At 46.7% G+C, this 25594-nt stretch overlaps 1 protein-coding gene across 1 annotated transcript in view; it reads right to left on the bottom strand.

The window, feature by feature from the left end:
- PLEKHD1 (pleckstrin homology and coiled-coil domain containing D1) overlaps positions 1 to 25594 on the bottom strand; it is a 46480-nt gene that overhangs the window by 14825 nt on the left and 6061 nt on the right. Inside the window, exons 2-6 of the mRNA XM_007987116.3 lie at positions 14670 to 14763; positions 14212 to 14301; positions 13931 to 14007; positions 13049 to 13140; positions 11977 to 12029 (exon numbers count right to left, since the gene is read on the bottom strand). Coding sequence (XP_007985307.1) covers positions 11977 to 12029; positions 13049 to 13140; positions 13931 to 14007; positions 14212 to 14301; positions 14670 to 14763 — 406 coding nt within the window. The remainder of the gene's footprint in view (positions 1 to 11976; positions 12030 to 13048; positions 13141 to 13930; positions 14008 to 14211; positions 14302 to 14669; positions 14764 to 25594) is intronic.

The following is a 25594-nucleotide window of genomic DNA, read 5'->3' as shown; positions in this document are numbered from 1 at the left end:
CCTGAGCCCATTCTGTTCTTTACAAAGCCTGCCATACATAAACTATTATATCAGAGCCTAACCTGTTTTATCAGAATGTAACCTACTTGGGAGAAGGGAAATACCAAATTCCAGCCCACTGTACCCATGCTGTTCTGCCTAAGGTGGAGGAAAGCACTGAGAAGCACATTAGGTTCACAGTCCAAAGGCGCAACTCACCAAAAAGCTAAGATCTAATCATAGGACTGTAGAATGCTTCCCCTCCCACTGCAGCTCACCACCACATCACTAAAGGTCTATTTACACACACAACTCCTTTTACCCAGTACATCATGGCTGGGGGAATAATAAAGGGCATTCAACAAAAAATCACAAGGCATACTAGAAGGCAAAAAACACAATTCAAAGAGGTAGAGCAAGCATCAGAACCAGGTCAGATATGGTAGGAATGCTGGTATTATCAGACCAGGAATTTAAACACAAACTATGATTAATATGTAAAGAGCTTGAATGACAAAAGTAGACAACATGCAAGAACAGGTGGATAGCATAAATAGAGAGATGAAAATTCTAAGAATAAAAAAGAAATGCAAAAGATCATAAACACTGTAAAAGAGTGAAGAACACCTACGATGGGATCATTGTGAGACTGGACATGGCCAAGGAAAAAAATCTCTGAGCTTGAGGCTATGACAATAGAAATTTCCAAAACTGAAAAGCAAAGAGAAAAAAAGGCTGAAAAAAACAAAAGAAAACAAAAAAAAACCCCAGAACAGAATATCGAAGAACTGTGTGACAACTGCAAAAGGTGCAACATGTATAATGAGAATAATCAGAATAAGGACTAGAAGCAATATTTGAAGCAATGACTGAGAGTTTTCCCATATTAATGTCAGACATCAAACCACAGATCCAGGAAGCTAAGAGAACACCAAGTGAATAAATGCCCCAAACAAACCATACCTAAAAATTTCATATTTAAACTTCAAAAAATCAAAGATGAGGAAAAATACCTTAAGAAGCCAGAAGAAGAAAAAATTACATATTGAAGAAAGAAGATAAGAATTACATCTGATTTCTCCTCAGAAACCATGAAAGCAAGAAAAGAATGGAGTGAAATATTTAAAGTATTGAGAGAATAAACACAAACTTAGAATTCTGTACCCTGTAAAATCATCCTTCAAAAGTGAAGGAGAAATACTTTCTCAGACAAACAAAAACAGAAGGAATTTGTTGCCAGTAGACCTGCCTTGCAAGAAATGTTAAAAGAAGTCCATAGGGAGAAGGAAAATGATATAGGTCAGAAACTCATATCTATATAAGGAAAGGAAGACCATCAGAGAGTGAATAAGTGTGGGAAAGCAAAATAAATATGGCCTGGGAAGGATTCCATACTTTCATATTTGAGTCCTTGTGGATGAACTATAACCCAGCTTAATAGACAAAATTGAAAACCTAACTTAATAGTATGCAGCTGTAACAATAGCGGAGCATTGCCAATCCCAGCGGCCATACTTTAACCACTCATAGACTGCTGAATGTCCAAACTGCATTCAAATAAAGCAAATGCCAAGCTGTAACCAATCTTGCTGCTTCTGTACCTCACTTCTGATTTCTGTATGTCACTTTACCTTTTTTGTCTATAAATTTGTTCTGATCACAGGCACCCCTGGAGTCTCTGTCAATCTGCTGTGATTCTGGGGACTGCCTGATTCACGAATCTTTCATTGCTCAATTAAACCCTTTTATTTTTTATTTTTGTTTTTATTTATTTTATTTTATTATTTTTGAGATGGAGTCTTCCTCTGCAACCCAGGCTGGAGTACAGTGGCGCGATCTTGGCTCACTGCAACCTTCGCCTCCTAGGTTCAAGTGATTCTCCTGCCTCAGTCTCCTGAGTGACTGAGACTACAGGCATGCACCACTACACCCAGGGTCTTGCTGTCACCCAGGCTGAAGTGCAGTGGTACAATCATAGCTCACTGTAACTCCTGGGTTCAAGTAATCCTCTGCCTCAGCCTCCTGAGTGGCGAGGACTACAGGCATATGCCACTATCCCTGGTGAAATTTTTCTTTCTCTTTCTCTTTTTTTTTTTTTTTGGTAGAGACTGGGCCTTGCTGTGTTGCCCAGGCTTGCCACGAACTCCTGGCCTCAATCAGTCCTCCTGCCTTGGCTTCCCAAAGTGCTGGGATTACAGGCATGCACCACTGTGCCCAGACCACAAATATAAAAGAATAGAAATCATGTAATGTCTGCTCCTAAACCAAAGTGGAATTGTGCTAGAAATCAACAACAGAAAGTTAGCTGGAAAATCCGCAAAATACTTGAAGATTAAAAAACACATTTCTAAATAACACGTGTGTCAAAGAAGAAATATCAAGAGAAATGTAAAGATACTTTGAACTAAATGAAAATACAACTCATCAAAATTTGTGGAATGTAACAAAAGCAGTGCTTTGAGAGAAATGCATAGCACCAAATTAATATATAAGAAAAGAAGAAATATCTAAAATCAATAATCTAAGCTTCCACATTAGGAAACTAGAAAAAAAAAGAGAAAATTAAATCAAAGGTAATCAGAAAAAAAGAAATAAAACTTAGAGCAGAAATCAATGAAATTGAAAACAGGAAATCAACAGAGAAAACAAAATCAAAAGCCAGTTCTTTGAAGAGATAAATAAAATTCGTAAGACTCTAGCTACACTAAGTAAAAAGAAAGAAGACACAAATTATTAATATCAGAAATGAAAGAGGGGACATAACTACAGATACCACAGACATTAAAAGGATAATAAAGAACTATGATGAATAACTCTATGCCAACAAATTTGATAACTCAGATGAAGTGGACCAACTCCTTGAAAGACACAATCTGTCAAAACTTACACAAGAAGAAACAGACAATTTGAATAGGCCTATATCTACTAAATAAATTGAACCAATAATTAATACCCTTCCAAAAAAGAAAGCACCAGGCCCAGAGGGACTCACTGATGAATTCTACCAAACATTTAAGAAACTATATCAATTCTCTACAATCTTTTTTTTCTGAAGATAGAAGCCAAGGGAATACTTCCTAATCCATTCAATGAGGCTAAAATTACCTTACCAAAACCTAACAGAGACATTATAAGAAAACTACAGTCTGGCCAGGCACAAAGGCTCATACCTGTAATCCCAGCACTTTGGGAGGCCAAGGCAGGCAGATCACTTGAGGCCAGGAGTTTGAGGCCAGCCTGACCAACATGGCAAAACCACGTCTCTAATAAAAAATACAAAAATTAGCCAGGTATGGTGGCACACACCTGTAATCCCAGCTACCTGGGAAACTAAAGCACGAGATCCCTTGAACCTGGGAGGAGGAGTTTGCAGTGAGCCGAGATGGTGCCACTGCACTTGAACCTGGGTGACAGAGCAAGACTCTGTCTCAAAAAAAGAAAAAAAGAAAGAAAAGGAGAAAAAGAAAACTACAGACCAATATCTTTCATGAACACAGATGCAAAAATTTTCAACAAAATATTAGCAAATCAAATCCAGCAATGGGCTAGGTGAGGTGGTTCATGCCTGTAATCCCAGCACTTTGGGAGGCTGAGGCAGGTGGATTACCTGAGGTCAGGAGTTTGAAATCAGCCTGACCAACATGGTGAAACTCTGTCTCTACTAAAAATACAAAATTAGCCGGGCATGGTGGCTTGTACCTGTAATCCCGGTTACTTGGTAGGCTGAGGCAGGAGAATCGCTTGAACACAGGAGGCAGAGGTAACAGTGAGCCAAGACGGCACTACTGCAACTCTAGCCTAGACAACAAGACTGAAACTCTGTTTCAAAACAAACAAACAACAACAACAACAAACAAAACCAAATCCAAATGAATAATACATCACAACTAAGTGGAATTTATTCCCACGTTTACAAGGTTGGTTCAATATTTGAAAATCAATTAATATAATCCAGCATATCAACAGGCTAAAGAAGAGGAAAAAAAATCACATGGAAAAAGCATTTGACAAAATCCAACACCAATTGGTGACAAAAACTCTCAGCAAACTAGTAATAGAGGGGAACTTCCTCAATGTAATAGAGAACATCTACAAAAACCTATAGTTAGCATCATACTAAATGGTGAGAAACTAGAAACTTGCCTGATAAAATCAGAAAGGAAGAAGATAAGGATGTACCCTCTCACCAGCGCTTCTCAACATTGTACTGGACGTCCTTACTAATGCAGTAAGACAAGAAAAAGAAATAGAAGGTATACAGATTACAAAGAAATAAATAATACTGTCTTTGTTCACAGATGACATGATTATCTGTATAGAAAATCTGGAAGAATTGACCCCAAAAATTCCTGGAATTAATAAGTTATTGTAGCAAGATTGCAGGATACAAGATTAATGTACAAAAGTCAATTATTTTCCTATATACTGGCAATAAAAAGGTGGAATTTGAGATTTTTATTTTCTTTTGAAGATAGGGTCTTGCTCTGTCAACCAGCTGGAGTGCAGTGGAAATTTGAAATTTAACAACACATTACCATTGACATTAGCACCCTCCAAAATGAAATACTTATGTATAAATCTAAAAAAAGTACAAACTCTATATGTAGAAAACTATAAAATGCAATAAAAGATATCAAAGAACTAAAATGAAGAGATATTTCATGTTCATAAATAGGATGATTCAATATTCAGAAGATATTCTTTCCCAACTTGATCTACAGATTCAGTACAGTCTCAATTAAAATCCCAGCATGTTGTTTTGTGGAGACTGACAAACTGATTCTAAAGTTTATATGAAGAGGGAAAAGACCTATAATAGCCAACTCAATATTGAAGGAGAAAATTGGAAGACTGACACTACCCAACTTTAAGACTTACTCTAAAGCTACAGCAATCAAGACATTGTGGTATTGATGAAAGAATAAACAGATATATAAATAGAACAGAATAGAGAGCTCGGAAACATACATAAATATAGTCAATTCAACTCTGACAATGGGGCAAAGGCAGTACAATAGTATTGCAAAATATAGTCTTTTTTTTTTTTTTTTTTTTTTTTTTGAGATGGAGTCTTGCTCTGTATCCCAGGCTGGGGTGCAGTGGCGTGATCTCAGCTCACTGCAACCTCTGCCTCCCGGGTTCAAGTGATTCTCCTGCCTCAACCTCCTGAGTAGCTGGGATTACAAGTATGCACCACCACACCTGGCAAATTTTTGTATTTTTAATAGAGATAGGGTTTCACCATGTTGGCCAGGCTGGTTTCGAACTCCTGAACTCAGGTGATCCGCCCACCTCGACTTCCCAAAGTGCTGGGATTACAGGCATGAGCCACCACGCCGTAAGATACTCTTTTCAACATATGGTATTTGTTCAACTGGACAGCTACATGAAAAAGAAAAAAAGATTCTATTCACAGACCTTAAACTAACCTTTCACAAAAATTAAATCACAATGGATCATAGAGCTAAATGCAAAACACAAAAGTATAAAACTCCTACAAAATAACATAGGAGACAACCTAGGTGATGTCTACAGAAAGTTTTTCATCAAGGTGATGAAAATCTATGGTACTGACTTTTTTAGACATAACATAAAATGCATGAGCTTTGAAAGAAACAATTGATAAGATGGATTTCATTAAAATTTAAATTTTATGCTCTGTGAATGACATCAAGAGAATGAGAAAACAAGTCACAAACTAGAAGAAAACATTCCCAGACACATCTAATAAAGGATTGTTATGCAAAATATACAAAGAACTCATAAAACTCAACAATTAAAATAATGGGCAAAAGACCCAGACATCTTAGCAAAGAAGATACAAAGATGGCAGGCCAGGCACAGTGGCTCACATCCGTAATCCCAGCATTTTGGGAGGCCAAAGTGGGAGGATCACTTGTGTTCAGGAATTCAAGACCTGCCTCGGCAGTAGAGCAAGACCCCATCTCTACAAAATGTTGGGAGCTGAACAGGCCAAAGGGATCGTGACCAACTCAGCATTCCATTAGAGGCTGTATGATCAAGCAGCAAACTGTTCATCGCGAATGCAGAATGTGAGCAAACTCACACTGCGCCTGCCACGGAAAGGTTTGCTGAGGGACATCACTCCCTGGCCGTGGTTCCTTGAAGTTATCTATTGAGAAATCTAGCGCCTATTGTTCAAAGGATGCAGTCTCGCAAGCCTGCTGTGAACCAAACAGCCAACTGACAATTACCCGACAGTCACCCCCACTTTCTCGCTATCTCTTTTGCCTAATAAATATGGAGGGCTGTGTAAAGCTCAGGGCCTTGTCCACTAGAGGCAAGGTGCCCCCTGAGCCCTTCTTCCAAATATACTCTTCTGTCTCTTGTCTTTTATTCCCACGTTCGCCCCACTTTGTTCAGTCCACCAGGAATCGTGGCAGGCTACAACAAAAAATAAAAAATTAGCCATGTGTGGTGATGCATGCCTGTAGTCCAGCAACTTGGGAGGCTGAGGCAGGTGGATCACTTTAGCGTGCGAGGCTGCAGTTAACCATGATCATGCCACGGCACTTAACCTGGGAGACAGTGTGGGTCCCTGACTCAAAAATATGTGTGTGTATATGTGTGTGTGTGTGTGTGTGTCTGTGTATACATATATATGTTTTTTGAGATGGAATCTTGCTCCGTCACCCAGGCTGGAGTGCAGTGGCATGATCTCGGCTCACTGTAACCTCCACCTCCCGGGTTCAAGCAATTCTTTGGCCTCAGCCTCCCGAGTAGCTGGGATTACACACACCACTATGCCTGGCTAATTTTTGTATTTTTAGTAGAGACAGGGTTTCACCATGTTGGCCAGGCTGGTCTCAAACTCCTCACCTTATGATCCACCTGCCTCAGTTTCCCAAAGTTCTGGGATTACAGGCGTGAGCCACCACACCTGGCCTAAAAAAATAAATAAAATTTTTAAAGATGGCAAATAAGCATATAAAAGGATGTCTAACATCACATATGATTAGGTAATGGCAAATTAAAGCAACAATGAGCTACCACTAAACATACATGAAAATGGCCAAAATCAGCCAGGCACAGTGGCTATGCCTGTAATCCCAGCACTTTAGGAGGCCAGGAGGGAAGATCACTTGATCTCAGGAGTTCAAGAGAAGCCTGGGCAACATAGGCAAACCCTGTCTCTATAGAAATAAAAACAAAAATAAAAATAATTAGCCAGGTGTGCTGGAGTGCACCTGTAGTCCCAGCTACTCAGGAGGCTGAGGTGAGAGGATCTCTTAAACCCAGGAAGTCAAGGCTGCAGTGAGCCGCACTCCACTGCACTGCAGTCTGGGCAACAGAGCAAGACTCTGTCTCAAGAACTAAAAACTGAAATAAAAAATAAAATAGCCAAAATCCAAATATCTGACAACACCAAATGCTGGCAAGGATATGGAGCAACAGGAACTCTCATTCATTGCTACTGCAAATACAAAATGGTACAGCTACTTTGGAAGACAATTTGGCAACTTCTTACAAAACTGAACATACTCTCACCATGCAATCCAACAATCACACTCCTTGTTACTTTTCCAAATAAACTGAAAATATATGTCCACACAAAAACCTGCACATGGATGTTTATAGCAATTTTATCCATAATTGTCAAAACTTGGAGGCAACCAAGATGTCTTTAAGTAGGGAGATGGATAAACAAACTGTAGGACATGGGGATAATGTAATATTCAGCACTAAAAAGAAATGAGCTATCAAGCCATAAAAAGACACGGAGGAAATCTGAATGTACATTACTAAGTGAAAGAGGCCAATCTGAAAAAGCTACATACCATATGATTCCAACTATATGACATTCTGGTAAAGGCAAAACTATGGACACAGTAAAAAGGCCAGCAGAGGCCAGGCACAGTGGCTCATGCCTGTAATCCCAGCACTTTGGGAGGCTGAGGCATTGGGGTCAAGAGGTCAGGAGTTCGAGACCATCCTGGCTAACATGGTGAAGCCCTGTCCCTTCCAAAAATACAAAAAATTAGCCAGGCATGGTGGCACACACCTGTAGTCCCAGCTACTTGGGAGGCTGAGGCAGGAGAATTGCTTGAACCCAGGAGGCGGAGCTTGCAATGAGCCGAGATCACGCCACTGCCCTCCAGCCTGGGCAACAGAGCGAGACTCCGTCTTAAAAAAAAAAAAAAAAAAAAGAATAAAGAAAAAAAAATCAGCAGTTACCAGGATTTTTAGGGCAGTGAAACACAGCATTTATAGGGCAGTGAAACTATTCTGTATGATACTACAGTGGTGGATACATGTTGTTATACATTTGCCAAAATCCATAGAATGCAGGACACCAAGAGTGAACCCTAATGTATGCTATGAACTTTGGGTGACAGTGTGTCAGTGTTGACTCATTGATTGTAACAAATATATCACTGTGGTGCCCGATATTGACAATGGGGAAGCCTGTGGGAGAACAAGTGTTATGTGGAAAATCTCTGCACTTGCTGCGTAGTTTTGCTGTGAATCTAAACTGCTCTAAAAAATAAAGTTTATTAAGGAAAGATAAATTCTCACTTCCTTGCTCATTTCTTTTCCACTTTCCATTTCACCTGCATGTTTCTTAAATGAAGCCAGTGTCCAAGTGTAGCCTGAGAATGCTGATAAGAGTGGAAGTTACCACTTACAAACCTGGAGCAGCCAGAGCTTTCTGTTCCTGAAGCCCAACATGGCTTGAGTGTTTCTAGCAGCCCCATTAGAGACTGAGTTGTCAGCTAAGCCCTGCCACGATCCCAACTTTTCTCCACCATATCGTGTGTTCTGCTGACTCGGCTCTGACTTAAGTTGCAGGAGTATAAGGGTGGGAAAAAGTCACTAGAAGGCACATTTCAGCTCAATGAAAGGAAGAGCTTTCAAATAACTGAGGAATCATGCAAAGGACACCTCTGGAAGTAGTGAGTCATTCATCACAGAACCAGGAACAATGTCCACCAGAAAGGTTGACAAAGAGCTTCAGTCGTAGTGGCACATTTTTCCCAACTCAGAGTCTGTATTCTGACTGTGAGCACTCCAGGTGGCAAGAGCCTTGCCAGAAACCCTGCCCTACCCTGGGCGTTTCTGGTTTTTCCCCTGCACCTGCTTATATGCATGGCTAAGCTCTCACAGCTCAGTCAGAAGGGGAAAGGTGGGCAGGCTGCCCTCCTCCAGGGGTGAGAGGGATAAGGCCAGAGGGAGCCAAAGACCAGGAACCCAGGGAAGGGCATGGTCTTCCGGCTCTGGCAAGATGAGTCAAGAGGGTTCCCCCTGCACGCTCTGCTCATTCCCCCGGAGTCCAGGCCTTTTCTGCTGCATGGAGGATGTCGGGACTGTACATCACACAGTGCACAATGGCCTTTCCAGTTCACAAATCACTTCCCCGCATTCTACTTCATTGAGGCTCGCAGCAACCTTAGAAGTAGGCAGCAGCCAGCATAACTCTGATCAGACATCCCAGATGGGGAAATTGAAACTCAGAGAGGGTAACTGACATGCCCAACATCACACGATCAGTGATAGAGTTGAGACTCCAATCCAGGTCTCCTGGTTCCATATCTTCTTTAGGCCAGGCTGTCTCAAAGAGACTATGGGAATCAGCAGAAGAACCTTCATCTTACCACTGGGCCATTACATCAATTGCCTCAGTGGCTCAAGGCACATCCAGACAATCACTGACCTGAGTGCAGATGGGAAAGGTGCGGGAGACAGGCGGGCCCATCCTATGCATGAGAAAGTTAAGGAAGAAGAAACTTTGACCAAATGACTAGAACCTGAGCTCTATTCCAGATCTAGAGCATGCAGCTGACAAAAAAATAAGAACTGAGGCACAGTTCTCTCCCTGCCCAGAACAGCCTTCATTGTGGCTGGGCCTGAGTCTCATTCACATTTTATACCAGAAAGCCAGGGAGTTCACAGCTGACAGGCCTCCCTCCTTCACTGGGCTGCGGCATTAAGGGAGGCCTGTGTGCAGTGGGTCTCCGCTGTCCTAATTTCCTGGCTAAAGACCTAGATAGAGTGTCTAAATTTTCCTCCAGCCAACTGCTGCCCCAGATTTAGCCTCTCTGATGGATAAGTCTGTCTCTCTCCCTGCCAGTGGCTGTATCTGCCACTCCATCCCATCCCTGGGCACCTGTTTTTAATTTGCTGACAATACAGAAGCCTCGCTTGAAATGTATAGAATTGTATGCAGAAAATGCCAAAACCCTAACAAAGGACCTAGAGGAGAGCCTGGAGACACAGAGGCCCAACCTGAGTGGTGGAAGAAGACTCGGTGCCCTCATGATGCCAATCCTCAAATCCATGCCATCCAAATACAAATCCCCAATCTTTTTTATTTTATCTTTAATCAACAAAATGATTCTGAAGTCCAGCTGAAAGGATAAATGAGCAAGAATAACCAATACAATTTTAGAACAAGAAAAACGAGAGTGGATTGTCCTGTTGGGTTAAAATCAAGATGTAAAGTTGTAAAAATCAATACCATTCATTTACTAATTCATTCCACAAACATTTATCGAGAACTCATCTTGACCAAATGACTCACTGGCAAAGACTAGATAGAGTGTCTAGTCTGCAGAGCCCAGGGAGTGCTCGCAGAGCCCAGAGAGGGGTGGTTGGGAAAGGTGAGGACTTCCCAAGAGTCAAGTTAGAGGGTCTGAGTCAAGCCTGATAGCCCCTGCCCTGTGACTTGCCTGGGAGAGGAAAAGGACAAGTGACTAGGCAAAGAGAAGTGGACTAAATCCGGCCCTCCCTCTGCAGGCTGCTCTGGTCACATCACTCTGCTGCTTCAGGGCTCAGACAGTTCACTCGCAGCATGGGCCTATATTAATAATATGATCATAATGCTAACAAACACAGATATTCTTTGAGCATATACTATGTGCCAAACACTTAATATGCAACATCTCACTAAATCCTCACAACATCCCTAAGATGGATTCTATTATCATCTGCATTTTTCAGATAAGAATATTTGGAGAAGTTAAATAACTCGCCTGAGGTCGCAAAACTAGAAGTAGTGAAGGTCAAATACAAATACAGGCAGCCTGGCTCCAGAATCCACGGTGCTACCCACTACCGCCCCCTGCCTTTCAGATGTGATAATGACTCCTCAGAACCGGCAAGGCCCAGTGCTGCGCGGAAATTCTTTTTTTTTTTTTTTTTTTTTTTCCCCAGACGGTGTCTCGCTCTGTCGCCCAGGCTGAAATGCAATGGCGCAGTCTCAGCTCACTGCAACCTCCGCCTCCCGGGTTCAAGCGATTCTCCTGCCTCAGCTGCCCGAGAAGCTGGGACTACAGGCACACGCTACCATGTCCGGCTTATTTTTTTTTTTTTTTTTTTTTTTTTTTGAGTAGAGAGGGGGTTTCACCATGTTGGCCAGGCTGGTCTTGAATTCCCGACCTCAGGTGATCCTCCCGCCTTGGCCTCCCACAGTGCTGGGATTACAGGCATGAGCCACTGCACCTGGCCTGCACTGAGATTCTAAATGAAGAAGAGGGCTTCGGTGGCTTCCCACCTTCAGACAAGACAAGAGTCTCCTTTAACCCTCCAGGCTGCTTCAAGCCAGTGCTTAGCCTGCTCTGGGCTTTTGACTTTCAGAGAATGAAGGAACTTCTGAGATCATCAAGCCCAATTACCCTCAGGTGCCAGATGCCCCTCTAGGGATAACAGAGGGCATTATAGCCCCCTGTGAACATCACTGACAAGCAGCTCATTACCTACTGATGCAGCTGATGACATTTTGGATGACTCTTCCTCTAGAAGGTGATCACCCACCCTTTTCACTTTACTCCCAGGAGTTGGTAAGGAGAAAGACACTTCTTGCCAACAAGCTACAGCAAGTCCCAAGCAAGCACTGTGATCCCACTTGGCCTCCCCTCCCTGCCCCATCTGATCTTCTAGCAAGTTCTCTGTGCAACCAGCTCCCCTGCATCACACCCTAATGCTAGAAACACGAGCCATTACACCACGGCTGCTGAGGGCCCCTGGGTGTGCACCTACCTCTCTCTGCTCCCTCTGAAGGCAGAGTTCTTCGGTCTCTTCCATCAGTTTGTCTGCCAAAACAAGCACACACACACACACACACACACACACACAATCAGGAAAGTGCTCTGAGGTCCTGAGGGAGTTGGTGCCTGAGGTGATCGCTGTCACCCCCAGCATCTCCCAAGGAAGGGGCCTGCAGCCCTGCCAGCCAGAGGGTGGACCATCTCCTGGTGATGAAAGCTGCCACTCTCCTTCCCCATCATCATCCTGCTTTTTCTATTCACAGGGTTATGAGGGGCCTCATCCTTGGAAGTTCAAAGTGGGCTCTGCATCCCCCAGGGCTGCTGCATCTGGGCTAGTCCCACACCCACCTTCCACCTGCACTAATGTCTGGCTAGTAGGGAGGGCAGAGTCCTGGGGCAGGGGAGGTTCTGAAGCAGGCATAGGGGAGCCAGTGCTGGGGCCCCAAGTATCTAAGCAGACAGAGGGGAGAGGGTCCCAGGCCAAGGGCAAACCCTCAGTCTCATCTTCTCTCCCAAACAGTGCACGTTTACCAACCAGTCAGGGGCACAAGGACCTGGAATGCGATGGCAAGGTTTAAAATGGTCTGGGGCAAGGGTGCTGGGGACAAGCCAGACCCTGGGGACCCAGGATAGGATAACAACATCAGCGCCACTTATGGAGCCCTTACTGCATGTCTGGCTCAAGCACTTACAGACATTTTCTCATTTAACCCAATCCTCTAAAAGCTAGAGACTATTTTTAACTCGATTTTAAGGATGAGGAAATTGAGGTTTAGAGAGGCTGAGCTGCCTAAAGATATACACAGTTGATAGATGGGTGACAAGTGATGAAACTGGATCCAGAGCCCGGGCTCTTAACCACCAGACGCTCCTGCCTTTGATCATGCTGGCCAAAAAGGATGCGTACTGCACCAGAAAGCCCTCCAGGTGCCGAACCTGGTCTCTGTCCCCTCATAGCCCCACCTGAGAGACCCTCACCCCTGCTGGGTCCTTTACCAAGCCCCTGGCTATAGCCCCTGGTCCCCATGTGCTGCTACCATTAGGGAACCACCCCTCCAGCCAACCTAAATACTCCTGCTTTTCCTTAGCCAACTGCAGCCCCTGGGCCTCCAGGCTTTTGATCATGGCTTCTCCCAGCTGGGCATTCTTCCAGGTCCTGGGGAGGGAGGGCAGATGGGACAGAGGAGGGAAGAGGAAGAAACAGAAAATCATTAAAACGGAAGGGTAGAGGGGAAAGAGAAGGCATACGTTTTGTACTCGCCCACCCTTTCTCCTCCAGAATCAGCTTGCGTTCACCCTGGCACCCATAGCTCTGGGCATGCCACCAGCATGGATCCGTTACAGTAGCTGGAGGCTGGCCCAGGCTGCAAAGTGGGCCACTGGGGGCTGGGCCAACAGCACTTTTAGAGCAGGGAAGAAATTGCTTCCTGGGTGGCTTTTTACATCACTGAATGTCCACTACCCAGTGCAAGGCCTGCCACAGAGCACACAGTCGGTGTTGTTTGTTGAACTAAAAGCATGACTTAGCCTGACTAGGCAGGTGTCAGGACAGTGGTTTACATACAAATGGACTGGATTAGCTGGGGATTTCTGTGATCTTGACCCTAATTTACAAAGCACTAGCTCTAGTCCTTGCTAGAATTAATTATGGACCTGGGGAGGTGAGATGGGTGTCAGGAGGCATCAAATACAACTCCCAAGAGTTGGAGACAAATGGTACCTACACCTGCCACCTGTGACCTAGACACTTTCCAAGCTCACTCAGGGGACCCCTCACAGATGCTCTAAAACCTGGCCTGTCTCCTCTCACCCACCCTAGCCATCTCCCACAGCCCTGGCCCTGTCCCCACCAGGATCCCAGCAGAGAGGCAGGGAGTTCGGGGCAGCCCCGCCCACCCCATCCTGGATCTGCAGGATCAGCCACCCTGCTGGCTGTGAGCACTTACACCTTCCCAGACTCTTGCAGCATCTCCAGCCACTGGGTCTGCTCAAACTCCGACTCAGCCGCAAGCAGGATGTTCCCCTGCCAGGAAGAGGAGCCATGGGCATGCCTGAGAGGCAGCCACGCTGAGGGTGATGGAAGCCCAGTTCTGCCCTGTCACCCACCCCACATCCCTGGGTGCTGATGCCTCTCTCCCAGGCCAGGACATGGGGGGTTTCTCCTGAAGGGGCCTGAGAGGCTGGTCTGCTCCTGCGAAGCCCAGACTGAGGAAAGAGCTTTACTCACATGGAAGTCCTGGTGTGAGATCTTCATGGCATAGGGCATGCTGGGCTCTTCCTTGGGCTCCACCAGGCAACCCCCGAGAGGGATGACACCCTGAGGAAGAACCAAAACAGGCAGCCCCCACCCCACCCAATTGGGATCACTCAAGGGTTCTGGGGGCCCCTGGACAAAGCCACATCCTGCCAAGTGCCCCAGGATGGAAGCTAGACCCTGGGGCCACAGGACAGAGGCCAGAACTGATATCCAGAGAGAAGAGGAAGGGCTGGGGCAGGGGCTGGGGCACAGAAGGGTGGGGATCCAGCCCAGGACAGGGGCAGGAGGTCTTTTTCCCCAAGAGGATTTGCCTTCCAGACTGTCTGCTAGGCCAGAGCAAGACAGCAGTCCCATCCCCTCACAAGATGCAAGCCCTGATGCCCACACTGGGCCCTCCCCTGCTGTGGCCCTGGCAGGGGCCGCCTCACCTTAGGATGTATATTGAAGTATTTATTGGTTTCAAAGCTCTTTTTTTCACTCTCAGAGTAGTAAAGCAGAAAGCTCTCTTTGATGATGAAAAACCTATAGTGGGTGGTGAGGAAGGAAGGGCAACCAGGAGAGAAGGGGTGAGGTTTCTTGGGACAACAAGAGCACCCTTGGGGGCCCTGGACTCACATGGGAGCCCACAGGGACACCAGCTCAGACATCCTTACCAACTCAAGCTCCACATCCTCACAAAGGCCTCAGCTGGTCGGTGACCTCCCCACAGGCAGCTGGGCCCCTGCACAGGTGGCCAGCTGGAGCGGGAGCCCTGCTACTGGCTTCCAGGTGTGGCTGCCTCTGTCTCCCTGAACCACCACCTGGGTCAGCACAGCAGGACAGCTGTGGTTCTTCCCCTTGGGTACCTTCAGCCCCTTCAGCTCTCATCTCCAGCCACTTAGAGTCTCCTCTAGGAGGAGAAGGAAGGTAAGACGATGCAAGATGCTAAGATGGGTCTTTGGCAAGTAACATGAAAGCTGGCAATCTGCAGCCCCGAACACCCCAGTGTGACGTTGGCATTCCCTTTGTCTCAGACTGCTTCCCGTCTCCTTCTGGGACTTTGGTCTAACTGAGGGGCTCTGTGACTTTGGTGCTTTTTGACTGCTGGGGAGGCCACGCCCTCGATGTCAACGTGTGGAGCATTTGGACCCGCCCCAAGGGTTCCCCCAGGACTCATGTTTGGAGCTGTGATGAGCCACCAAGCACCCTCTAGGGGAAGGTCCGATTGGGACTCAAAGCCCAGAGGCTGAGGGATATCCAGAGTGTGGGCTCCTTCCTCCAGGGCCCCTGCTAGTAAGTGCTGTTATAGTGACGGGGTGTGAGTAGAATGTGGTAGTGATTCTGAAAGTTGGTGGAGCGTGTGTGTATGTGTGTGTGCATGTACACATGTGAGAGTTTAAAGTTTACATGCAGGGACAGTTGGAGCCAGCTCAGATGGGCTCATAAGAGCCTACAGTGTCAATCTCTTCCCTGCTCTGTGTTTGTCACATGGTGTTGGTAGCTTGATAGTGGCTGTGATGGGAGTATTTACACCATACAAGTCAAATCCTACAGAATTGCCTCAGCTTCCTCCCCCAAGAGCCTAGTGTAAGCGTTTGCCAGCACACCCCTGGTTGAATGGGCCCTCAAGTGAGGGGCTTGAAAACTTGCTGGTGAGGCTGCGCTCTGTGGCTCACACCTGTAATCAATCCCAACACTTTGGGAGGCTGAGGAGGGCAGATCACTTGAGGTCAGGAGTTCGAGACCAGTCTGGCCAACATGGTGAAACCCCGTCTCTACTAAAAATACAGAAATTAACTGGGTGTGGTGGAGCACACCTGTAGCCCCAGCTACTTAGGAGGCTGAGACATGAGAATCACTTGAACCTGGGATGTGGAGGTTGCAGTGAGCCAAGATCGTGCCACTGAACTCCAGCCTGGGCAACAAGAGTGAGACTCCATCTCAAAAGAAAAGAGAAGAAAAGAAGAAAAAAGAAAAGAAAAGAAAAAAAGATAAAGAAACCTTGCTGGTGAGCATGATGAAGTCAGACAATCTCTGAAGGTCCTACCAGCCACATGACCTTTCCTAAGGCCTCAGATGCTGCGGCAAGGAAGGCCTGGGACTGCTGGCAGCTGCCATCTGAGGGAAGTGAAGCTCAGCTCTGTGCTTTGGTGTGAGCCTCATGCCAACCTGTTTTCTTTTCTTTTCTTTTTCTTTTTTTTTTTTTTTTTTGAGACAGAGTCTCGCTCTGTTGCCCAGGCTGGAGTGCAATGGCCGGATCTCAGCTCACTGCAAGCTCCGCCTCCCAGGTTCACGCCATTCTCCTGCCTCAGCCTCCCGAGTAGCTGGGACTACAGGTGCCCGCCACCTCGCCCGGCTAGTTTTTTGTATTTTTTTAGTAGAGACGGGGTTTCACCATGTTAGCCAGGATGGTCTCAATCTCCTGACCTCGTGATCCGCCTGTCTCGGCCTCCCAAAGTGCTGGGATTACAGGCTTGAGCCACCGCGTCTGGCCTTCTTTTCTTTTTAAAAATAGAAGACTGGGTGCAGTGGCTCACACCTGTAATCCCAGCACTTTGGGAGGCCGAGGCAGGTGGATCACTTGAAGTCAGGAGTTTGACACCAGCCTGGCTAACATGGTAAAACTCTGTTTCGCTGGGTGCGGTGGCTCACGCCTGTGATCTGCCCGCCTCGGCCTCCCAAAGTGCTGGGATTACAGGCTGAGCCACTGCACCCAGTCCCATTTTCTTTACCTGAACCTACCCTCTCTAGCTGGCCACATAACAAACACAGCCCTGTGGACCCTGCTCAGGTTGATACCCTACTAATGCCAACTCTCTCCCTAGGCCTTTCTGCCCCCACTACAGAAAGAGCACACGAATACCACCTGCTGCAGAACCTCAGTGACATTTCAGGCCTGCCAGCACCTGACCTCTGCCCACCTCTCAGCTTTCCTGCCACATCTACCCTTCAGCCTTCTGTCCTCCGGGCAACTGCCGAGCTCACTGTCCCCTGCCTGCTACACTTGCGCGGTCCTGCACATGGAAATTGTGCGGCTTGGCCTGAAACGCCCTCCCTCTTGCTCTTCAGCCAGCGGGACCCTTCCCACCCTTGGTGACCCGCCCAGCCCACACTGATGTCTGGGATCCTTCTGCACTTGTTAGCAGAGCCTGCACTTGGCACTTAGGCCCACGCCACATCCCGTGTGTGCATCTTGCCCCAGCGGGGCATCAGGCTCCTGGAGGGCAGGTCCATCCCACTTCAGTCCCATGGGCCCAGGTAGGTGTCCCCTGGCTGTTCCAAGGGAATTTCACAGAGTAGTTAAGAGCATATAGGCTTTGGCATCAGAGAGACCTGACATTTTCCAGCTGGGGTTGGGGGTCCTTGGGCAAGTCAGCTCTCCTTTCTGAGCCTTAGTTTCTCTACCTGTAGAACGGGGATAATAACAACTACCTTATGCGGTTATTTTGAGGGTCAAATGAGATTGTGCTCATCACCCCACCAGCCTGCAGAGGACTCAGGACAGGGCTGAGGGATGTATTCCATGGTCTGAATACAGTCACTGCAGGGAGCAGCACACGACTGTCTCCAGGGCCACCGCCTCCTCTCAATGGTTTTGGGAATACTGCTATGGACTCGATATGTCTCCTCAATGTTCATACGTTCAAGCCCTAACCCCACATGTGACTGTATTTGGAGATAAGGTCTTTAGGGGGTAACTAATGTTAAGGAAGGTCATAAGAGCAGGGCCCTAATCCAATAGGACTGTGGCCTTATAAGAAGAGCTCTCTTTCCTGGCTGGGTGCACTGGCTCATATCTGTAATCACGACATTTTGGGAGGCTGAAGCAGGGGGATTAGTTGAGCCCAGGAGTTCAAGACCAGCCTAGGCAACATAGCAAGGCCTTGACTCTACATTTTAAAAAAATTAGCTGGGCATGGTGGTACATGCCTGTAGTTCTAGCTACTCAGGAGGCTGAGTGAGAGGATCACTTGAGTCCAGGAATTCAAGGCTGCAGTGAGCCATGATCGCACCACCACTGCACTTCAGGGTGGCCTCCAGCCTGGGTGACAGATCAAGACCCTGTTGCAAAAATAAATAAACCAAACCTCTCCCACCCTCTTTTTCCTCTTCCTCCAGCATGTGGGGACATATTGAGAAGGTGGCCATCTGCAAGCCAGGAACAGGTGCCCTCATCAGAACCTGACCATGCTGGCAACTTGATCTTAGACTCTCAGCCTGCAGAACTGTGACCAAATACACTTCCAGGGTTTAAGCCACCCAGTCTATGGCATTTTGTTATAGTAGCCCAAGCTGACTGAAACACATAAATACCTTCATGCCTTCCTGCCACTTCTGGAGCCCCTCCCACTTAAGGCAAAGCACTGTGCCAGGGCTGGGAAGTGGGTGGGCAGATGATCATTAGACACATGGCAAGGAGAGCGCAGGGCTCTGGGGTCCACCAACTCCCATCCTTCAAGTTGCAGCCTCAGGCAAACTCCCAGCCTTACTAAGCCTCCCTTTCTTCCTCTACAAAATGGGGGTACAAATAACTGTCTCTTAGGGCTGTTGTAAAGATTCCTCCATTGATTCAACAATTACTGAGTTGCCACCGTGTGCCAAGCACTGCTCTAGGTGTTGGAGATAAGCTGTGAACAAGACAGGCAAAAATCGCTGTCTCTATAGAGCTTACGCTATTTGCATGTAGTGGGTGTCAGACGGTGAATACATGAGACATAGAGATGTCATGTGCCAGATGCTGATATATCCTATGGAGGAAAATAAAGCAGGTTAGGGGGCATTGGAAGTGGGCACGGATGCATGTTAAAGAGGGTGGGCAGGGACAGCGTAATTAAGAAGGTGATCTTTGAGGAGAGGTAAGGTGTTTCCAGCACAGGAGCTGCAGGTGCAAAGGCCCTGAGGCGGGAAGTGTGCCCAGCTCTCGAGGGAAATGCAAGGCTGCAGCAGTTGGGCCAGATTGCAGAGGGCTCTATGGCTATGGTAATGACAATAATGATCAAGCTAACATTCATTTAGTGCTTTCCACACACCACATCTCGTTCCAAGCAGTTACTGCTGTTAATGCACTTAACACCACTCACAATGATGCTAAGAGAGAAATGCTCCCTGCATTTTACGTGGGCAGAAATGAAGCAGAGAGGAGGCATGACTTGCTGAAGGTCACAGCACTAGTTGGTAGAGGCTGGCATTTTCTCTGAGAAAGAGAGGCAGCCACTGGAAGGCTTTGAGCAGGAGTGACCTGGCTTACATTGCAAAAGGCTCATCCTAGCTGCTGTGTTCAGAGCAGACTGTCAGGGTAAAGGCAGGGAGATTCATTAGGGGATATTGCCACATATCGTTAGGGGGCAAGAGAGGATCCAGTGGATGGAGGCATGTAAAGTCCTCAGCACTTGCCTGGCACACAGAAGGTAGCCCCTAATGTCATGTCCCTTCTTCTCCTCCTGCTTCTGAAGGACAGCATAGAGAGGGGCAGGGGAGGGAAAGTGGATGTTCAGGGTAGCCTTTGCTCTGTGAGGGCCAGAGTTCAGTAGGGATTGTGAAGGGCCCACACATCACACATGCCACACCCAGCCTGACTGCACCTGTCCCCAGGTTGGCTTGGGTGGAGGTGGGGGTTAAGGGAGGGTAGCTAGCATGGACCTGGAAGAGGAGGAGGATGGCCTGGCAGGCAGGAATGACTTCTGCCCAACGAAGGCCTCACCTGGCAAGCACATTTCTAGGACCCAAAGGTCTGGCCTTGCTTATAAACCTGAGTCAGTGACAGCCCTGCTATTCTAGCTGCCCCTTCTCAGCATCTTCTCAGCAGGCGGGGGCTCAGAACCCCAGTTCCTGCACAGAGGAACACTTCCTCTTCCCACCCCTTATTCCAAAGTCCCCTTGTTCCCCGACACTCTCATTGGGACTGCAAGCCAGGGGCCACATCTTCCCAGGCCCTGTGCAGTTGGTCTGGCTAGAGATGGCCCAAGGGCTAGAGATGGCTGCCCTTTCTGCAGCTGTTCTAATGCATTGGCTCCTGTGCTAAGGGTTCCACATGTATTTGATCCACGTCACAATCGTGGAGGGTTAGACATATTATTCTCATTTCACAGATGAGGAAACTGAGGCTTAGAGGCAAAATAGTGTATGCAAAGCCACATTCCTAGGGCAGAGGTGGAGCTGGGATTGGAACCCATGGACAAATAGTCCCTACACCTACTTCCCACAGCCACTGCCTAAGAAGCTGCTCCATCCAGCTCCTGGCCAGGAAACAGATGGGTCAGAGGCTGTAAGTTTCAAGGTTGGGGTAGCCAACGTTAGAGTTCTGCCACTGACTGGGAATGTGACCGGGGCAAGTTACCTAATATATTTAGGTCTCAGGTGCCCCCCACTGTACAACTTGAGGATAATAGTAATAACACCTATATCTCACAGGGCTGTCAGGATAATGTTCCCCTAAAGACTTAGAACATGGTGGTAAATATGTAATAAATGATTGCTTTTATAATTATAATGATTATTTACTATGATTGGGTTCAGACTCAGTAATAATAAGCTGTACTCTCCCCTGACCTCCTTTTCCATTTGTGCTCATACGGCTGCTACTGGAGGGAGCTCTTGGCTCCAGCCCAGCTGGCCAGCTCCCTGTCCTTCCAACACATGGCTTATCCCTGCATCTGCTGCTTCCCCCTGCCCCCCGTGTGCAGCCCATCCCTCCTTCCAGACCCAACATCAGTCCTGGGAGAAGCTCTGCCCATCAGCTGTGGCCCTTGTCTGTCCCCATGTGTTGGGATGAAGCCCAGAGCGTGGGTGAGGTAAGGGGCTTGTGTCAACTCTGGCTGCCTCTCTCTCCCATCATAAAGAACAGTATTTTCACTTCCAGATTCAAGAGCATTCGCAAGGTGCCTGGACACTCACCTTGCTAAGACAGTGACCAGGGAGAGCCTAGTTAAGAAGGTAATCTCTGAGGAGAGGTAAAGTGTTTCCAGCAGAGGAGCTGTATGTGCAAAGGCCCTGATGCTAAGTGTTTTATTGACTTTATCTTATTTAAATTTCTCATAGCAACTCTAAGAGAGTTAAATAATATGCCCCAGATCACACAACTCGGAATGGGGGAGCTAGGATCATTGTAAAGGTGCTTGTTTTTTTCTATTTCACTAGTGAGGAAACCGAAGCACAGAGAGATTAAGCAACTAGTAAGTGGCAAACTCAGAACGCAGTTATCTCTGCTGACAAAGCCCAAGTTCTCACCTGCTGTGCTCTGTGATGCCCGGTCCTCCTCATTACATGTGACTGGAATCGGTTCTCCTCCTAGGGCTTATCTCTGCTACCTCTCAGAGCGACTGCAAGCTGCTGGTCAGCTCAGGTCAGAGAGCATGAATGATTCCCCTGGTACACCCAGGTACTATGCTAGGCTCTGGAGCTTGATGATTTGCTGACCTCAGGGAGCTGATAGTCAAAAGCAGGAGAAAGAGTGTAGAAAACAATAATTTTAAAAATAGCTAATATTGGGCCCAGCACAGTGGCTCACGCCTGTAATCCCAACACTTTGGGAGGCCAAGGTGGGAAGATCACAAGGTCAGGAGTTCGAGACCATCCTGCCTAATACGGTGAAACCCTGTCTCTACTAAAAATACAAAAAAATTAGCTGGGCATGGTGGTGGGCACCTGTCGTCCCAGCTACTCAGGAGGCTGAGGCAGGAGAATGGCATGAACCCGGGAAGCAGAGCTTGCAGTGAGCTGAGATCGAGCCACTGCACTCCAGCCTGGGTGACAGAGCAAGACTCCGTCTAAAAAATAATAATAAAAAAAAAAGCTAATATTGGCCGGGTGTGGTGGCTCATGCCTGTAATCCCAGTACTTTGCAGGGCCAAGACAGAAGGTTCATTTGAGCCCAGGAGTCCATACCAGCCTGGGCAACATAGGGAGACTCTGTCTCAACAAACAATTAAAAAATTATCTGGGTATAGTAGCTTGTGCCTGTGGTCCCAGCTACTTGGAAGGCTGAGGTAGGAGTATTGCTTGAGACCAGGAGGTCGAGGCTACAGTGAGCCGTGATCATGCCACTACCCTCCAGCCTGGGCCACAAAGCCAGACCCTGTCTCAAAAGACTATAAAAAACAAAAACAAAACACCTAATGTTTATCAAGCTCCTCCTTTGTGCTAGGTGCTAAACACTGTTCTAGTAACAGTATTGTGCTAACTCACTCAACTCCTCATATGAGGTAGGTGAGGAAACTGGGGCATAGAGAAATTAAATAATGTGCCCCAGATCACACAACTGGGAATGGGAGAGCTAGGATAGTTGCAAAGCATCAAGAGGACACACCACAACATTGTAAAGCATCAGGGTAGGCTTTAACCTTGTAACATACCAGGGAAGTACTCTGCAACATTGAAACATACCACAGTACACTGTAACTTTACAACACACCAGGAGAGTACACTGCAACATTCTAATGTGCCAGAATCTATTGCAACATTGTAAGTGTATATTAGGTACAGGAAGAGTGAAGACCAGGAGGAATCAAGGGTTTAGGGGTCCAGCCAAGGGAGATGGGACAACGAAGCAGGGCTTTGAAGAATGAATAGGAGTATCTTGGGAATTTGGGAGGAAATGGAAGGGGGAGAGATCCATTCCAGACAAAGAGAACAGCATAGGCAGAGAATAGTGTGTTCAAAGTTATAAAAATATATCTGGTATTATTGGCAGAAAGTGCAAAGGGTGGGCAGTGGTGCAGGGGAGGTGCAGTAAGGAGTGAGTTAAGGTCAGAGAGCAGGGACAAAGCGGGGCAGAGTGAGTAGTCCTTGTGAAGATGCTGGACTTCTTCCTGCAGACAAGGGGAGCTGCCAGCAAGTTTCAAACAGGGCACTTGTAAGGTCATATTGTAGTTTTAGCCATGGGGAAGTCCACAACCAGGCAAAGGGAAAATTAAAGTTATTGGGAGGTACAAATCAGCAAGGTTCACTGAAATGTTCAACAAGGGCAGGGTGACATGATGACCAGGACGCTAGCTTGGGTCACAGAGTGGTACAGGTGCCATCCAACATGAACTAGGGAACCCAAGAAGGGTTTTCTTAAGCTTCAGCTTTGTCCCCATCTTCTGCTCTCCTCCCCAGTGCTCTGAATGCAACAAGGGCTCAACCAGAGCTTGATGGTCACCACTGCCTCAAGGTAAGTCCAGCTGGAGCCAAGGAGACTGTTATCTAGAACCGCAGGTATCTTCTCTGTCGGCCAGGTCCTGTTAAACAAAGGCCTCTCCACTCTCTGTCCACTCTGGTGAGCTTCCTAATGTTTGGAGATGCAAATGCCACTGAGTTTAGGAGTAGGAGCTGGAAAGGGCTTTGCATAACAGAGTGAAAGAAATTTGAATTTGGGGAAAATCCTGTAGGACAATGGAGAGGAGGAGTGATGGGAGAGTGCAGAGCAGAGAGGATCCTGGGAGGATCCAAGAGTCGAGAGAGACAGTGAGGTCACCATCTCTGACGACAGTGAGGTAGGGTGCCTACCAGGGAGCTAACACTCAATTTGAAGATGTTTGCACTTCTGTAATTTAAATACCTCCTCTGCCCTCCTCTTTGCCACAGCTTCCCTGCAGGATAGGCTGCCAGACTCATAAATACCTTGATGAGAGGCTGCTGTGTTTATGCAGCAGTGTGGAAGGCTGGAGAAACTAAGAAATAAAAGCTGAGTTCCTTTACAAATTTACAAGAAAAAAATCAACCCCATCAAAAAGTGGGCAAAGGATATGAACAGACACTTCTCAAAAGAAGACATGTATGCAGCCAACAGACACATGAAAAAAATGCTCGTCATCACTGGTCATCAGAGAAACGCAAACCAAAACCACAATGAGATACCATCTCACACCAGTTAGAATGGTGATCATTAAAAAGTCAGGAAACAACAGGTGCTGGAGAGCATGTGGAGAAATAGGAACACTTTTACACTGTTGGTGGGAGTGTAAACTAGTTCAACCATTGTGGAAAACAGTGTTGTGATTCCTTAAGTATCTAGAACTAGAAATACCATTTGACCCAGCCATCCCATTACTGGGTATATACCAGAAGGATTATAAATCATGCTGCTATAAAGACACATGCACATGTATGTTTATTGTGGCACTATTTACAATAGCAAAGACTTGGAACCAACCCAAATGTCCATCAATGATAGACTGGATTAAGAAAATGTGGCACATATACACCATGGAATACTATGCAGCCATAAAAAAGTATGAGTTCATGTCCTTTGTGGGGACATGCATGAAGCTGGAAACCATCATTCTGAGCAAACTATGGCAAGGACAGAAAACCAAACACCGCATGTTCTCACTCACAGGTGGGAATTGAACAATGAGAACACTTAGACACAGGAAGGGGAACATCACACACCGGGACCTGTCATGGGGTCGGGGTATGGGGGAGAGATAATATTAGGAGATATACCTAATGTAAATGATGAGTTAATGGGTGCAGCACACCAACATGGCACATGTATACGCATGTACCAAACCTGCACATTGTGCACATGTACCTTGGAACTTAAAGTATAATAATAATTAAAAAAAAAAAAAGCTGAGTTTCGCCTCTGGTTGTGCAACAAGGACCGTGTACATTGGTCAGCAAATTAATCCATCAACAAAAAAACTAGTTTAGAGCCTCTTGGGGATTAATAGAAACCTTGGTACAGATTTTAGACTTCCTTTAGATATGGGATTTGGTCTTGGGACCAAATTTATCTCACTCTCAAGAGGGCAGCAAGAGCCCAGTGTATGTGTGGGTTACACATGAGTTACGTTTCCCGGGAAGGTGAACATCCAGACTGGCTTCCCCTCTTCCCCAGGCACAAACTTCCGGAATAGGCCCAGCAGCCAGTCTCCTGCCTCTCTGAGCCTCTTGGATACTGAGAATGGCTACGTAGGGAGTGGAGCTGGAGAAGGTCTGCTCTCAGAAGTATCCTTTTCAGAACTGGCAGAAGGAAGGTAGAAATGACACAGCCCCCAGTATGTGTCCCTTGTGTCCATTCTGGGTGGCCTGCTGTGTTCAGGAAAAGGTCATCCTGGCCGGTGCTTCTCATCTGGCATCCAGTCTAAGATGGCAGAACAGCAGGAATCCTATCTGTGAAATGCGTGACTCATGACACATTAGAGTTCAGAGAGATTATCAAGTCCAAGGGGACTCAAAAAACTTAGCCCAACTATTCCAACAACAGTAAGACAACCATAACGTGTAAAACAGGGGTCCTCAACCCCTGGGCCCTGGACCAGTACCAGTCCATGGCCTGTTAGGAACTGAGCCACACAGCAGGAGATGAGCAGGTGAAGCTTCGTCTGTTTTTACAGCTTCTCCCCGTGGCTGGCATTACTGCCTGAGCTCTGCCTCCTGTCAGATCAGT

The sequence above is a fragment of the Chlorocebus sabaeus genome, chromosome 24 (genome assembly GCF_047675955.1).
Source record: "Chlorocebus sabaeus isolate Y175 chromosome 24, mChlSab1.0.hap1, whole genome shotgun sequence".
In the NCBI taxonomy this organism is placed as follows: Eukaryota; Metazoa; Chordata; class Mammalia; order Primates; family Cercopithecidae; genus Chlorocebus; species Chlorocebus sabaeus.
Note: the sequence above shows the minus strand (reverse complement) of the source record. Positions and strands in the feature narration are given on the sequence as shown.